Source organism: Tenrec ecaudatus, chromosome 7, assembly GCF_050624435.1.
Source record: "Tenrec ecaudatus isolate mTenEca1 chromosome 7, mTenEca1.hap1, whole genome shotgun sequence".
Classification (NCBI taxonomy): domain Eukaryota; kingdom Metazoa; phylum Chordata; class Mammalia; order Afrosoricida; family Tenrecidae; genus Tenrec; species Tenrec ecaudatus.
In genome coordinates, this window is record NC_134536.1 from 160862750 (window position 1) to 160879241 (window position 16492).

The 16492-nt window shown below is 58.5% G+C and overlaps 1 protein-coding gene across 1 annotated transcript in view; it reads right to left on the reverse strand.

Moving 5' to 3' along the window:
* Positions 1-3400, reverse strand: part of TNXB (tenascin XB) — a 55815-nt gene extending 52415 nt beyond the window's left edge. The window contains exons 1-2 of the mRNA XM_075555417.1: positions 3007-3400; positions 730-2484 (exon numbers count right to left, since the gene is read on the reverse strand). Of these exons, the coding sequence (XP_075411532.1) occupies positions 730-2484; positions 3007-3400 (2149 nt within the window). The remainder of the gene's footprint in view (positions 1-729; positions 2485-3006) is intronic.
* Positions 3401-16492: the final 13092 nt, after the last annotated feature.

The following is a 16492-nucleotide window of genomic DNA, read 5'->3' on the forward strand; positions in this document are numbered from 1 at the left end:
GGTGAAGGTCCAGTTCCGCCAGGGGAGGGATGCTAAAACAAGGCAGATGTGGGGTCCACAGCAGTAAAAAACTGTCTCACAGTGGTGCCCAACAGTGAACCAGACAGCCTCAGGAAGTACTGAGCGTAGCCTCACAGATGCATCCCAGCAGCACTGGGCCAGCACTTGGGGAATCCAGCCATCTGATGACCTGCAACTTCCTGCACTGAGGGACCTCTGCCTGTGCACCCCCAAGTCCTTCCACTCAGCCTCTCCAGGCGCTTGGCGTCTCACTCACCGTGGGGTTGAACTGAATTTCATAGGCATCCACGGGACCAGGGGCCCGCGTCCACTCTGTGCGAACAGTAGTTTCCTCCAGGAGGTGCATCCTCATGCCCTCAATGGCCGGGACCTCTGCCAGGGGAGGGGGTGGGGGGAGATGAAGCTGGTTCCCTGCAGGCAGCAACTCCCCCACCCACCTTTCAGCCCGCCCTCCCCAGAGCCACATCAAGAAGCCCACCAGGACTCCCACCCCACTCCGGCAGTGGGGCTTTCTTCATGATGAGCAGTTTCCCACCGGGCAAGTGAAGGGGACAAGGCCTGGGCAGGCAGATCTGGCTCTATTGCCCCTGCCGTGCTGTCCTGGATCCTTCGCTGCCTCGTCCACCCAAGCCAGGCCCCCAGCATATGACATCCGCGCTTCGCCCTTAGCGCTCCACCGCTCCTGTCCCTGGACGGCTGCCCACTCACCTTCCCCGCAGTCCTCGCCGGCGTAGCCCTCCTGGCACACGCACCTGCCCTGCAGGCACTCTCCCCGGCCGCGGCAGTCCCCCGGGCACATCTGGATGGCACAGTCTGGGCCTTGGAAGCCCTCCACGCACACGCACTGCCCCCCGCGGCACAGCGCCCGAGGCCCGCAGCCCCCAGGGCAGCCGCTGGAGGGGGGCTCCTCCTGGCCACAGTCCTCGCCGCTGTAGCCCGCGCGGCACACGCACACGCCCTGCACACAGCGCCCGCGGCCCCGGCAGTCGGCGGGGCAGGTGCGGGTGGCGCAGGTGGGCCCCGTGTAGCCCGCGTCGCACACGCAGCGGCCGTCCTCGCAGCGGCCGCGCCCGTGGCAGTTGGCCGTGCAGGTGCGGAGGCTGCAGTCGTCGCCCGCGTAGCCGTCCCAGCAGAGGCACACGCCGTCCTGGCACGCGCCGCGCTGGCTGCAGTCGCGCGGGCACCGCCTCACGCCGCAGTCCTCTCCCGCGTAGCCCGCGTCGCACACGCAGCGCCCGTCCTGGCACCGGCCGCGCCCGCGGCAGCCCCCGGGGCAGCTGAGCGCGCCGCAGTCGTCGCCCTCGTAGCCCGCGCTGCACACGCACACGCCGTCCTCGCAGCGCCCGCGCCCGCGGCAGTCCCCGGGGCACCGCCGGCTGCCGCAGTCCTCGCCCGCGAAGCCGGGGTCGCACACGCAGCGGCCGTCCACGCAGCGCCCGCGCCCGCGACAGTCGCCGGGGCAGGCGCGCACGCCGCAGTCGCGGCCCGTGTAGCCGGGCCAGCACACGCAGCGGCCGCTCTCGCAGCGCCCGCGCCCGCGACAGTCGCCCGGGCAGGCGCGCGCGCCGCAGTCCTCGCCCTGGTAGCCCGCGTGGCACACGCACACGCCGTCCTCGCAGCGCCCGCGGCCCCGGCAGTCGCGCGGGCAGGCGCGCGCGCCGCAGTCGGGCCCCGAGTAGCCGGGCCAGCACACGCAGCGGCCGTCCACGCAGTGGCCGCGTTGGTGGCAGTCGCCGGGGCAGGCGCGCACGCCGCAGTCGTCCCCGCTGTAGCCCGGGTCGCACAGGCACTCGCCGTCCTCGCAGCGCCCGCGCCCGTGGCAGTCGCGCGGGCAGGTCCGCGTGCCGCAGGTGTCGCCCGCGTAGCCGGGCCAGCACACGCAGCGGCCGTCCACGCAGCGCCCGCCATCGCCGCAGTCCCCGGGGCAGCTGCGCTGACCGCAGTCGTCGCCCGCGTAGCCGGGGTCGCACACGCAGCGCCCGTTGTCACAGCGGCCCCGCTGGCTGCAGCCCCGAGGGCAGCTCCGGGCCGCGCAGTCGTCGCCCGCGTAGCCGGGGTCGCACACGCAGCGCCCGTCCTCGCAGCGGCCTCGCTGGCTGCAGCCCCGGGGGCAGGTTCGCTGGCCGCAGTCGTCGCCCGAGAAGCCGGCGCGACACACGCACACGCCTTGCACACAGCGCCCGTGGCCTTGGCAGTCGCCCGGACAGGAGGGCCAGCCGCAGCTGGGGCCCGCGTAGCCCGGGAAGCACACGCAGCGGCCGCGGACGCAGCGGCCCTGGTCGTTGCAGTCGTCCGGGCAGGACGCGGGGGCGGAGGGCGGCGAGGCGGAGGAAGGCTCCGCGGCGGGGGCGTCTGTGCGGTCCGAGCAGGTGGGCCCACTCCAGCCTGCCTCGCAGGAACAGGCGCACCGGCTCAGGTCAAACACGCCGTGGAGACTGCAGAGGCTGCGCACATCGGTTTGGCCTGGGGTGAGAGGGTGGGAGGGTGTCAGGCTTTCTGAGGGGTGCTGCTCGAGAGGGGGCAGGGAGGGGGTCCTAGTTTCATAACGCCCTCTTAGCTCCAGGCTCTGGAACTGGGTGACCTCCCAGAGCTCCGGCGTGTGCTTGGGTGTAAGGGACCTCATATCACATGGTTCCCGAGGTGTGTGTCAGAACCAGCGCTAGCTCCAAAGCAAGAAGAAAACAAAAAGGAAGTAACTCTCACTGCCATCAAACTGAACTGCCCCTGTGGGTTTCTGAAATGAACTCTTTAAAGGAGAAGAAAGCCTTGTCTTTCTCCTGTCAGTGGTTGGTGGTTTTGAACTGCTGACCTTGAGGTTAAAAGCCCAACGCTTAACCACGATGGCACTAGGGCTTCTCTAGAGCAAGGAAGGTTTCCCCGCCCCCCTCCCTTTACTAAGTTAGAGCCAGGCCCCTACCACCTAGTGGTGGCCAGTGCACCCTCACCTCCCTCGCTGCCCTGCCCCCCTCTCTGTTCACAGCTCACCTGTGCCAGCCTGGGCTGCGGCAGGGCAGCATCCCCCGGTACACTGTTCCTTGAGCCCCTTCACCAGCTCCTCCAAGATCTCCAGCCGGATCCTCAGGGCCTGCACCTCCGAAGCAGGGACGGGGGGCTCGGTGCCTGGGGGGCAGCCGCAGCCAGCTGACGGGGGCAGGTTAATTCGATGGGTGAACACCACTTGTTTCTCCCCTCCCTCCACAGTGTGCTCATAAAGCTGAGAGGAAGGGCGGCCCCTTCCTGTGGGACCCCCAGGCTGAGGAGGGGGTTTGGGAGGCGGCAGAGTCACGTTGGACCTCGGCGAGAAGGGGCCAGCTCTGGCTATGCTCAGCAGCAGCAGCAGGAGGCTCAGGCTGGCGGTCAGGGGGCATGGGGCTGGCATCGTTCAGGAGGCTTAGAGAGAGAGAGAAGGCGGGTGTGAGAGCAGCTTGGAGAAGAAGGAAGGTGCGCGCCACCCCCACCCACCCACCCACCCACCCCAGTCCCACCACACACACAGTAACACAGATACATACACAGAAGTCCCTGTTCAACCTCCCTGGTCCCCCTCTCTCCTGGGGTCACGTGTGCCCTGCTATGGTCCATTGATGCTCCTTCCATGTGACTCTCGGCAGCCCACCAGGGCAGAGTAGAACTGCTTTATAGGACTTTCACGGCGGTGACCCTTCCAGAGACACAGTGCCAGGTGCCCGCCTCTGGGTGGATCTGAACTGCCAACTTGGGGCCTGTAGTTGCTCCTTTAACCATTCGTGCCAGCCCCTTTCATCCACCCCCGCTTTTAGAAGGCAGCTGTGTTCACCCCATACCACCAATGCTGCCCTCCATCCCCCTCTTCAACTGAGCTCCAGTCACCAAACCAAATTCACTGCCACCGAGTCCTGGCCGAGTCATAGGACAGGGCAGAGCTGCCCCCTGTGAGTTTCTAAGACTGTAACTGTTGACTGGAGTAGACCGCCCTGTCTTTCTCCCAAGGAGCAGCTGGTGGTTTCAAACTGCTGGCCTTGCGGTTTGCAGCCCGACTCGTAATCACTGGGCCACCAGGGCTCCTGCTCCAGCCACACTGGCCTTTTGTCCGTCTCACGAACACGACAAGCTTGCTCGAGCCTCGGGCCCTTTGTGTGTGATGTCCCCTCCACCTGAGACCCTCAAAGGCTGGCTCCTCCTCGTTTAAATCTTAAATCTGAGATTGACCCACAGTCAGATGCAGTCTTCCACCACCCTCCACCACCGTAGCCTGCTTCTGCTCCTCCAGGCAGGTGCCGTTTGTCCTCCTGTGGCAGCTTTCCCCTTCACACGCGCATGAGTGCTCTATGCACGCCGTGACCCCTGTCCTTCCTGCCATCTCTGTGTTCCCGTGTCTGGCTCAGCAGGCATCCAGCAAGTTCATATTGAATGCATTAGCCGATGAGTATCTAAGCCAGCCCTCCTGCCAGCATCCAAATCCCAGCTCCCATTCTGTTCTCAGAATTTTCTAAAGTACATGATGCCTCTCTTTTTCAACCCTTCACTCTCAACTGGATCCTTCCCATCCACTGCCCTGTGTGTATATGTGTGTGTGGGGGGGGGCAGGGAAGCGGGGGCGGTTCCGTGAAAGTTTACAAAGCAGGTCAGTTTCACATTTCCATCATTCACTTCCTCCCTGGGTTTCCCATCTCTGGCTGAGTTAAAAAAGACGTCTCCCAAACATACGATCAACAAAGGCAGGCGACACAATCTTTGAAACTGGACGACAACTGAAACAGATACTTCACAACAGGAGCTGTTTACGGGGCCAGCCCACCCCCCAACTGTCAGTCTGTGGCAGTGATGGGCTCATCATCGTGGGTCGCTATAATGCTAGAAGTTATGTCGTCACTGGTCTGATGGAAGCAATGCCATCAAGCTCGCTCAGGATGGACAAGCTTCTGCAGAACTTCCAGACTAGAACAGAGGGCCGACAATCGACGTCAGAATGTTATCCAGTTAAAGCCCTACGGGGGAAGATAGGATGCTGGAAGGTGAGCCCCTGGGGTTAAGTGGCACCCAAATGCACAGTGCCAACAATAGACTCGAGGTTCTCAAAATCACGGGGATGGCGAAGGACCAGGCCATTTGGTGGTACACGGCGCCAACTTGGTGGCAACTAACAACAACAATATAGGGACAATAAAAATATGCAAAGGTGAGCCAGTCGGGGTGCGATGTAGCAATGATGAAACATACAACTTTCCTCTAGTTCCTAAATGCTTGCTCCCCCACCCCCACCCCCACCACTGTCATGATTCCAATTCTACCTTGCAAGTCTGGCTAGACCAGAGGATGCACACTGGTGCAGATAGGAACCGGAAACACAGGGAATCCAGGGCGGATGATCCCTTCAGGACCAGTGGTTTGAGTGGCGATAACGGGAGGGTGGAGGGAGAGTGGGATGAAAAGGGGGAACCGATTACAAAGATCTACATACAACCTCCTCCCTCGGGGTCGGACAACAGAAAAGTGGGTAAAGGGAGATGCCGGACAGTGCAATATATATGACAAGATAATAATTTATAAATACTCAAGGGTTCATGAGGGAGGGGGGAGAGGGGAGGGAGGGGGAAAAGTGAGGAGCTGATGTCAGGGGCTTAAGTGGAGAGCAAATGTTTGGAGAATGATGAGGGCAATGAATGTGCAAAGGTGCTTTACACAATGGATGGATGGATGGACTGTGATAAGTGTTGTATGAGCCCCTAATAAAACGACTTTTAAAAGTATGCAAAGGTGCAATATACCACTATTCATATGGGAAGTCTAAATTGAGCCCGCACTGGTTACAAAGAAAAAGACTGTCGTTGCCTGACAGGGACAAGAGCCCCTCTCCATGGTGACAGGAGGGAGGGTTGGGGCGCAAACATTCAGAACCCCGTTTGGTGGAACGCACTCAAGCAGGTAGCCCATCACTCAGCAATTCCCCGCCTTGGCAAATAGCCAACAGAAGTGACTGCAAAGATCCTTCAAAAGACACGTCCAAACATAAGCATGCATTCAAACTGGCCCCAAACTGGAAACGACTCGTGTCCATCAATAGCAACTGAGTTCAATTGTGGTGTGTCTGAACTAGAGGACGAGTCTGCAATGGAGAAGAGCCCTCTATTCACTACATGCAACTAGATGGAGGAACGTCAAACACACATTGATGGACCAAACACAAAACCAGACACAAAAAGAAACCGTCTGGTCATGAACCTGCTTATATGCACGCAGACCCCGGCAGAACTCATCCGGGTCCTCAGACGACTGAATGCAATTAATGTCAGGGATTGTATCAACCAGAAAGAGATTTCTGGAAATAGTTTGTTTTTCCCTGCATGGTGCTTAAACAGATTCTAACTATTTAAAAATGTGTTAAACGGCACGCTTAAGACTGGTGCATTTTACTTTGTGAAATGATCCCTTTTAATGAAAACAGCTCATACCCTCCAGTGACCATATAGTTCTACTTCACATCACTGTTGTGCTATCAGAAGGTTTGTTTTTTATTGCTCCTATTTTCCCACCCCCACGAATGTCTCCCACCTGGCCTCCCCGCTCCTCCTCAACCCAGTAAGCAGCTCTCCTAAGGCCCACCAGTGGTCCCTGAGTCGCAAAACCTGGGCCCCAGGTGGCTTCATCTTATGTGACCTCGCTCAAATTCACAGGACACGGTTGACCACATTTTAACCTATCTGGTTATAGGCATAGCACCCAAATCCAAACTCACTGCCTTGAAAACTAGAAATGTTTTCTAGTCGCAGAGCGACTGAGGATTTGGTAGTTTCCCGCCCCCCCCCCCATTCCCCAGGTGATTGCAATGTGCAGCAGCCTGAGTTACGTACGATGTTGTCGTCCAGTTGCCTACAGGCGTCACTTCATTTGGACCCCGTTCTGCTAAGTGCCAAACGTCACGCCAATTTACCAGACCAGCCCGGTCATCTGCCTTTCACTCCAGAGCAATGGGAGGAGCGTGCCCAACTTGGCATCTTCCCTTGGGCTCCCCAAGTTCAGCAGACCTGACCTTGAACTCACGATTGTCCCTCCTACCCCTAATCCTCTCACCATGTCCCCGTTACAATGCAGGGTCCTACAGCTTTACAAGCCGGAAACGGGCTGGTGTGTCTCCAGTGCCCTCCGCGTCACCGTCACCGTGTGGCCCCAGGATGTCCTCCGTCCTCCACACCTGCCCAAGACATTTGCTTCTCCCTCCCGCTGTTGTCACCGTCTCCACTGCCATCCGCCTCTTGCCTGGCACGTGCATTACCTCCACGTTGGCCCCTGTTTTCCACTCTTGGCTCGCTCATCTGACATCAGACAGCGTGTTCTTGCCCAAAGGCAGTCTCGCCTCTTTAAAATCCCTGTGCCTTTCTGCCGAGTTCTCGCGCGGACACCAAGAAACAGCCCTGCTTTGTTTGGCCCCTTCATACCCCATCTTCCTCTTCTCACCCCTTCCCCCCACTCCCACACGCTGGCCTTCGCTTCGTTTTTCTCATACCGCTTTAAACAAACAAACACGTTTGGTTGTGCTTCAGGCGAATGTTTACACAGCAAATTAGAATCGCAGGCAACAATTCACCCAGGAGCCGCTCTGTGCCCTGCGTTACAATCTCCGCAGCGCGTGGGCATCCTCAGCTTGTTCACCCTGCCTGCCCGCCCCGCCTTCCCAGCTTCCTGCGCCTCCCTGCCGTCTCTTCCATGCTTTTCGGTAACCACCTGGTCTCATCTCGTGCATCGTTGTGAGGAGCATATTCCTCGTGGGGGTGTGTGTGTGTGTCACTGTTTCTTATATAGGCCAATCTCTTATTTAGTTAAAAGGTAAACTCAGGGAGTGGCTTCAATTTAAGCTTGGAAGGCTGTCTTGGCGTGATCGACTCAGAGGTTCCTCTAGCCTCTGTTAGTCCAGGGAGGCTGGTCTTCGTGCATGAACTTGAGTTCTGGTCGACATTTTCCTCCCATGCAAACCAGGACCTCCTCTGGTGTCCCTGGATGAATGGTCAGTAGTGGTAGCCAGATCCCATCTAGTTCTGGCCTCGGGCTAGAAGAGGCTGTATTTCGCTTGGCTCATTAGCCTCATGGATTAATGACTTCCTTATGTCTCTCACTCCCTTCACTCTGCTTTGTTCCACATGGGAAGCGTTGTGTCCTAGATGGCCACTTACAAGCGTTTAGGACACCCCACCCCCACCCCACAGATGCTACCGACCAAGTTCATTACCTTTTTGAGCTAAGTTATGCCAACTCACCAAGTTGTCCCACAAGGCTATGGCCCTGGGCCTTCCATGTCAGTCAATCAAAGGAGCTCCTTATGTGCTGTGCTGTCTATATGAAGACATAGGATCAGCATATTCGAACACATATGTACATCTTCCTCTCCTGACCAAGTAAGGTCTCCCATCACATGCATAACTCTCATGTGCAGTATTAATAACAAGTTCTAATCATCTCTTAATTTATGGGATATTTTACTACTTTCTGACCTCCCTTCCATCTTCCACTAGACTCGATGGCCCGTGGGGCAGGCATGGCACCGGACTATTGTATCCTTGTTTCGGGCACATAGTGGGTGCTTGATAGATAGTGATTAACTTTGGAATGAATGAAAAGTTCAGTTTGGGTCCAGGATCTGCACCAGATCTGAAACCAAGGACAGGACCAAGGTCAGGGCTAGGACCACGGACAGTGTCTGCGGCCTGCCGTTGGTTAGAACCTGCAGCAGGGGCAAAAACCACGCCAGAAGAGAGGTCAGGGGCGGACCCTGGCAGGACCAGGTCCAGGCACGGTGGAAACTTGCTGGAAAAATCTAATCAGTCTATTAAAGTTGAACATGTGCAAACCCTATGGCCAGGGAATTCCACTCTGAGGGCGATACTTGACGCAGCAGAACACGCGTCTAAGCCCCCACACCTCACATCAATAGGATGATACGTAGTGGCATCTTCACACCGTGGACCCAAATACAGCAACGAGGACCAAAGACATGTCTCCGCAATAACATGGACAGGGCTTCCTGCTGTGAGGTCCAGCAAAAGAAACCCGGCACTAAAGGGTACATACATGCTGTATAATTCTGATTACATTAACTCCAAGGAGCGATAACACTAATCAGTAAGTCGTGCTCCAGGACAGGGGTGGTTACTTTTCAGGGGCAGGGACCAGAGGGGCCACTGGAGAGTTTGGGAGGGAGATGCTGAGAACATCCTGCTTCTTACTCCGGGGACTGGTTGCCCAACTGTGCTCATCTGTGGCATTCATGCGGAAGGGTTAGGGAGAGAGGGGAGAGAGAAAAGGCAGTGGGCACCCAGGATGAGCAAGAGAGGGGGCTGCAGATCAGGCAAGCAGGTGAGGCGACAAGGGCAGGTGTCCAGCTCTTTGAGACCCGAGAGGCTGGGGAGAAGGGAGGCTGAGGGGACCGGTGAGGAGAGAGAGAACTGTGACCAACACACACACACACACACACACACATACACACACACCCCACAGTTCCTGGCTTCCTACTCTTCAGCTTGTCTGAGTCAGAGAAAAGGGCGTTTCCAGGGCTGCCAGACACGGAAAGACAGAAGGAGCTGGGCATCGGCATGGAGAGTTTCCACAGAGAGGCAGCCCAACCTGAGAAAGTGCCCAGGTACTCGGAGAGCCATGGCCCCAGGAGACCTGTCCTTTTCCTGTGGTCTCCCTCCTTTCTCTCGGCTTGGGGGGTAAGACCCAATCCAAACTCACTGCTCTCCACTCAATCCCAACTCCGAGCAATTTAATAGAACAGCGCAGCACCGGCTCAGAGGCTTGCTTACAGAGGGGCGGGCAGGTCCCGTCCCAACCACTGCCCTTGGGAGCAGCAGCTGAGAGCTTGAATCACAGCACCCTCACTAAGGTGCAACGGTCCTTCACATCCTGTCTACGGCGATGCAAATTGTCCCCATGCCAACTGTGGGCACATGTGCACACGCAAATGCAGGCATGTATACACGCTTCCAGGTTGGTCATTCGAACGCACCTAGCAGTACCAGGCAAGGAAGAACTGGAGACCCGCTTCCTGAAAGATGACGGCACCACGTGGTGCCGGTCTCCGGAAGACATGGCCGTCACCGCGGGTTGGGACAAGGATGGTCCTTTGGGGTCTTGACGCTCTCAGTTACAGGTGTAGTCCCCCCAATACACAGACACATGCCAGCAGAAGCCTGCATTCTCACGGGTGCACCCACCCACCCACCCACCCTCCCCTTCACATGTTCCGCTGCACCAGGATGATGCCTCGGGGGCTCAGGTGGAGTCCAAGAACATGGCTGATGGGATGAGGATTAAAAATGAGGCCCTCCAAGATATGACAAAATAACAATCTATAAATTATCAAGGGCTCATGAGGGAGGGGGGAGCGGGGAGGGAGGGTAAAAAAAGAGGACCTGATGTCAAGGGCTTAAATAGAGAGCAAATGCTTTGAAAATCATTAGGGCAAAGAATGTATGGATGTGCTTTATACAATTGATGTATGTATATGTATGGATTGTGATAAGAGTTGTATGAGCCCCTAATAAAATGTAAAAAAAATTTTTTTTAATGAGGCCCTCTTCCAAGTGGGGAGTGGATGCAAGATGCTGCCCCCCCCCTTCCCCTGGAGGTCTTTGAGAGAACCCAGTCCCCCACCCACCCCTATGTCCCTCTCCCATTGTAAATGCCTGTGTGTGTGTGTGTGTGTGTGTGTGGAGGTGGGGGTGGGGGAGCTGTCTTCAGGAGAGAAGGGAGTCCTAACAGGTCTCTCCAAGAAGAGAAGCCAGAAGCTGGACTGAGAAGAGAGGCATGTCCCCAGCTTCCTCAATCCTCCCTCATCCAATACTCCCTGCCCCCAACTCTTACAGGCTACTCTTTAAAGAACACCACTCATCTATCAGCCCTGGGTAAGCAAAAAGTTCTAGTATTTTGCATCTCCCTCTGGCCCCTCACTGCACCCCTAATACTGTTTCCGGGAAGCTCCTCTGCAGGAAGAGGGACGGGGCTCCCCCACACTGGCACCCACCTCGCAGTTGGAGGGCTGGTAGGAGGGCATCTTCCCAAACTGTGACTCAGCGCCCGGGTTTTCAACTCTGTGGCCAACTTTGACGCTTTGCTCATCAGGGGACGGTCGGTCCCCAGGGGTGGGGAGAAGGGGCTGGCTTTCAGGAGGAACGGTCTAGAAAAGGGGTCTAGCCCCACCCCCATGCCTTCCTCTACCAGTCTTGCCACACACCAGCTAAATCTTGAACCTGGGGCAGAGTGTAGACGCATCCAGGAGTAGAACAGAGGGTTCTCAAGTGGGGTGGTCCCAGAGAAGCGGAGGGAGCCAGGTGCGAAGGGGTGCGAATTGGGGAACCTTTACTGGGGGAGCTAATGGTGCGGGGGGGTGGGGGGAAGAAATGGAGAGACACTGCGTCTTAGGCGGCAGTGAGAGTCCAGAAGGCAGTTTGGGAAGTGGAGGTCCAGGGTCTCTGGGGATTTGGGGCGGGGCCAGGGCGGGGGCGGGTCCGGGGTCCGGGAAGTGGGGGCGGGACTGGGAAGCGGCCGGCCGGCAGCTGTGGCGTTTCCGAGTTGCTTCCCAGTAGTTCCCCTCAGTTCTGATTCCAGCTGCTTCCAAGCCATTAAATTCTTTCCAGGCGAGATAAGGGGCCCGCCCGCCCCACCCGGGGTGTGTCACGTGTAATTGGAGGGGGGGGAACCGGGGTGTTTAGACGGGCCGAAGCAGGGGAGCCTGGCAGGAGGCCGGAGGGAAGGAAGCCCCTGGGGAACCCCCTGTGTGCGCGTGGGGGTGGGGGCATCTCTCAGCCCCCCCAGCCCCGCTGAACCGTGCCCCAGGGATGCAGGTTCTCAACCAAAAACAAGGGTCCGGATCCTGGCTGCAGGCTCTGTGCCCTCCCTGCCCCTGGGCGCCCAGACGCACCCCACTTCCACATTTCTCAAAAGTACAAGCGCCCAAGCCTCCCTCTGCAGCCCTTGCCGTGCCACCTGGGAAGTCCCCAGTTGGACGTGCAGAGAAGCCTCCTTGGCCCCTCCTGGAGCCCCCCAACCCCACCCCACGTTCCTTCAGCGTGCCAGAACTTCTGCCCCCAGCCCCAGCCCCCCCAGGGACCCAGCGGTCTCACCGATGGAGACCGCCTCCCCCGGCGGCCACCACCTGGCCCACGAGTACCTGGGCTGGTCTCCGGCGCCCTCAAGTACCTGTGTCCGGTCTAAACGCCCCCAGGGAGCACAGCCTGCACACGCACTGACCTTGGCAGGGGCTCCCGTCCCGGCGCCCGGTCCCTCCCGCTGACCGACAGCCTTGCCCTGGGAGGTGCCCCGGAGCTCTGTCCTTCACCTGGGGGCGAGGGGCGGATGGACTCCCCTGCCCGTCGGTCCGGACGGTCCGCGAGCGCTGTTCCTCACCTGGGTGCTGGGGCAGCGGTGGCGCCTGTGCACCTGCGCTGTCCCTAAGCGGACGAGGTGGTCGCCACAGGGCAGGGCAGGGTGGGCTCCCCTTGGCGGTCCCGGGCTCTCAGAGGGCCCTCGCTTGTCCCGGCAGCAGGGGCGCCCGGAGCTGCAGCTGTCGAGCTCTACCGCGACAGCGAGAAGGAGGGCGCCTGCAGGGAGCAGGGGGAGGAGAAAGGGAGGACCGACCGACGCCGTGAGGTCAGGGAGGGGAGCGCAGATAGGACAGGTCCTCCCACCGCTCCTGCCTGCCAGGCCTCCGCGTCACTTAATGCCACCCCCCCACCCCCCGCCCCGAGCTGTTACCCTGGCCCCTTCCCAGTCTGGGCTCAGGACTCCACCCTACCTGCCTCACCTCGCCCTGTACTCCTAGTCATACCTCCAGGGCCCTTCAGACACCCCATTTGTACTCCTCACTCGAATTAATTTGTGCCTAACACCCCTCCAGCTTCTTCCCCCCACCTGTTGCATCTTCCCCTCCACCCAGTCTCTTCTCCCTACCCACTCTTCCCGCAAACAGTCCTCTCCCTGCCCCCTGCTGCCCAACTCTGACCTCCCCAGATGTCTCCCTCTCCATACCCCAACCCTCCCCTAGCAGCCCTGGGGACCAGCGCAGAGGGAGAGCTGCTGGAGGGGGGGCAGGAAGAGACCTCCCACTCAAGTCTAGAACTGGGAACCTTCTCAGGGGCTCCGTGTCCCTCTCTCCGCTGAGGTCCAGCCCCTGGCTCCTTCCACCTGTTCCATCTCCCGCTCCCATTTCCTGAGCAGCACCATCCCATGCCCTCTGTCCGTCCAGTCCACCTCCTAATCTCAACTCCAATCACTGCCTTCTCTCTGTTCCCCCACTTCAGCATGTGCCCTAAAGCAATGGCCGGCGAGCTGTGGGCACTGGCTGGGCAAAGGCTTGGCTGAGCCCAGGGGCAGATCACATATGAGCAGAAAGGAGGTAGGGATAGGGCACCTGAGCAGTAGAAGGACTTGCAGGGCGAAGAACTAGAGGTGGGGGACAAATCGGGGGAGGGGGCGTGCCTGTGCCTGAAGAGAAGGGCTGAGCTGTGAGAAGCAGAAAGGGGGTTACAGTTGCGGGGCAGGACGCAGGGGTGGGAGACTCAAGGCTGGAGGCTAAGGCTACCGTTGGTTTCAGGCAGGGCAGGAAGACTGGCATCTGGGGCAGGGCGGATGGAGAGGCAGGCACACCCGCATTTGTCTCCTGGGCGTTTCTCTGGCTTCTTTCCCAGGTACTGCCCAGAGGGGCAGAGAAGCCTGTGTTTGTCACAGAGGTGAAATGCCCCTGGCCCCTGGGCTTCCTCCTGAGGGGAGTGGTCTCTCTATCCTCCAGTAAATCTCAGGTTGGGGGGATGTAGCTTGACCAGCTAACCAACCGCCATGGGTGAAAGGGGCCTGCAGTGCCTGGTTCTGCCACATGGCACATGGGCACAGGTGCTTATGGCCAGGTGGGGGCCCGGAGGGCTGCCAGTGTGCCAGTGTTCCTGGGTCACTACACGCACATGGGCACAGTATGTGGCTAAGGGCAGGTGCCGATTGCTCCCTGTGGCTGAGGACAAAACACTCATCGCGCTTGCGTGGGTGTCCCTGTGTGTGTCTGTGTGTCTGGGTGTGTGTGTGTGGCTGTTTTTTCCTGGCTTTGATAGGAGGATGAAGTCAGTGTCTTGGACAGAGCTAGGCTCTGCTTCCTTCCTCTGCCTTGGCGTGAAGCCCCATAACCTAGGGTCAGTAGCAGCTCCCCCAGGAGCAGGGGCAGGGAGAGGAAAGAGTAGATGAAGTGATGGTGAAGGAGGGTCTTCAACATGGTGACGGGGTGGGCAGATTGTGGACTTTCTTTGATCCCAGTAATTCCGTGTAGTTCTCTGCCCTGTGTCCTGGCTTTATTAGTGAGTCTGTGCACCCTAAGTTGTCTTGGCTCAGAGAGGGGCCAGGAGACCTTGGTGAAGAGCCAGAGCTGGAAAGATGGCCCTGGGTGTCTTGGAAACTGCCTGTTGGGCACTGGGTGCCGGAGTCTCAGAGGGAGTGCATGATTCCAGATGTTTAGAGTTTACAGGGTGTTTGGGCCGCCGCTGGCTGCCAGGCAGTCAGAACCACAGGTTGAGGCAAACATTGTGTAGAGCTGGATTGCACGCTTCTGCAGAGCTCGGTTCGTGTCCGTTTGTCTCGAGGAAACAGCAGGGCAGCTGCTGGGTAGGTGCACCCATTGATACCGAACCATGCAAGGGTTGGGGGAGGGGGCCGGGTGAGAAGCCAGAAGCCTAAAGGCAAGGAGGCCATGTGGGGGGACGGGAAGGTTGGGTGGGAAGCAGGGGTGTTATTGAGAACGGTCTGTGCACGCTGGCTCTTCTCTGAAGCCGCTGTCCAGGTGGCCTCAGCACCCAGCCGCTGTCCTTGAACGACCCTCCAGATTTCTATCCTGACCTGCAAAGCGGGTGGGGGGGGGGGAGGCAGACAGGGGCGAGGAGGGCCATTCAGGCAAAGGGCTCCGAGGACACAGCGAGGGGCAGAGCCAAGGAGTCAGCCCTGGGGAGAGCAGGAGAGAAAACATTTGTACTGGGCTTGCGCTGACGTTCTTGCCTTGGGGTACAGCTTTTTATGAGCCTCCACTCTGCGTGGCGGAGGAAACAGACCTATGGACCTTAAGTGACTTGCCCCGGGGACTTAGCTAGTGGCACTGAAGGGGCACGCCACCCATGGTTTCTGGTTCCAAGGGCTGTACTCTCCCCCCTCGCCCGGCCAGGAAGACATGGACAGAAGAAATGAAGTGGCTTCCTGCCGGGCCTGTCTGAGGGACAAGGGTGGAGGCCGGACTTCTCAACCCTCTGCATCCAGTCATGACTTAGATCCACTTGTTGGGAGTCTCCAGGGATAAGCCAGGGGGGTCGGCTGAGAATTGGGGAGGGGGGCCAGGAAGGGGCACGTGGAGAGAACGGGCTGAGTGTTAGATCAAAGATGGGTGAAAAGGAAGAGGCCAGGGCTGAAAGGGGGCAAGAGAACCCCAGAAAGGAGGAGTTAGACCCTGAAAGTTTCCTTTGCCTGGAGACATGGGTGTGGGGAAAGGGGAGGAGGGAGGACATTTCTATCTCGTGACAAAAGAAAGTCACACAATTGTTTTGTTCTCCGCTCTGGGGCGGGTGGGCGCTTGTATTTACCAGAGGGACCAAGGTCGCTGTGGTAACCACACATCTGGGTCCCGGAATCCAGATGTGCTGTATTCAGAAGCCATAGCAGAACGATGAGGCAAACATTAGGCTCCCCAGTCCCGGCCCCCACAGCTGGGAAGAGGACAGAGGATGGGGGTGGGGGGTGGGCATGAAGAGGGAGGCGGAAGCCAGGGTCAGCAGAGGAGAGGAGACCAGGGAAATGGAACGGGAAGCCACAGGGAGGAAGACGAGGGAAACACTACCAGAGAAAGGCCTGACACCAAACACATGGCTCTCAATACTGGAGCATGACCGCTTTGGCCACACCCGCTAGACCTGCCCCCCGGAACTCCCAAGGCTGTTAATCAGGGGTCCTCAATCTACGGCCCAAGGACCACATGCGGCCCACCAGGTGTTTTTTACTTCAAAATAAAGGTATGTGCAGTGTGCATAGGATTTTGTTCATAGTTTTTTTTTAACTATAGTCCGGCCCTCTAATGGGTCTGAGGGACAGTGAACTGGCCCCCTGTTTAAAAAGTTTGAGGACCCCTGCTATAAATCCTTAAGGAAGTGGTCTGCCACATTCTCCTCCCTAGGAGCGGCTGCTGGGTTTGAACCACTGAACTTTAGGTTGGCAGATGAGTTTTAACCAGGGTTTCACCAGCTCTTCTAGAATAAAGGGCCCCAAAAAAGAAAGGCGGCAGCTGGTGGTGGGAGTGAAGGACAGAGAGGCAGGAAAGAAGTCTACAGGGGGAGAAGAGGGAGGGTGGTACCAGGGGGTCGGGGCGATAGAGGTCAGAAAGCAAGAGGTGCTGACATGACAAAACAGAACCGGAGACTGAGGAGGCACCGGGCAGGGCTCCGGCCATGTGGGAGCGGGCCCGGATGCGGGGGGTGTAGTC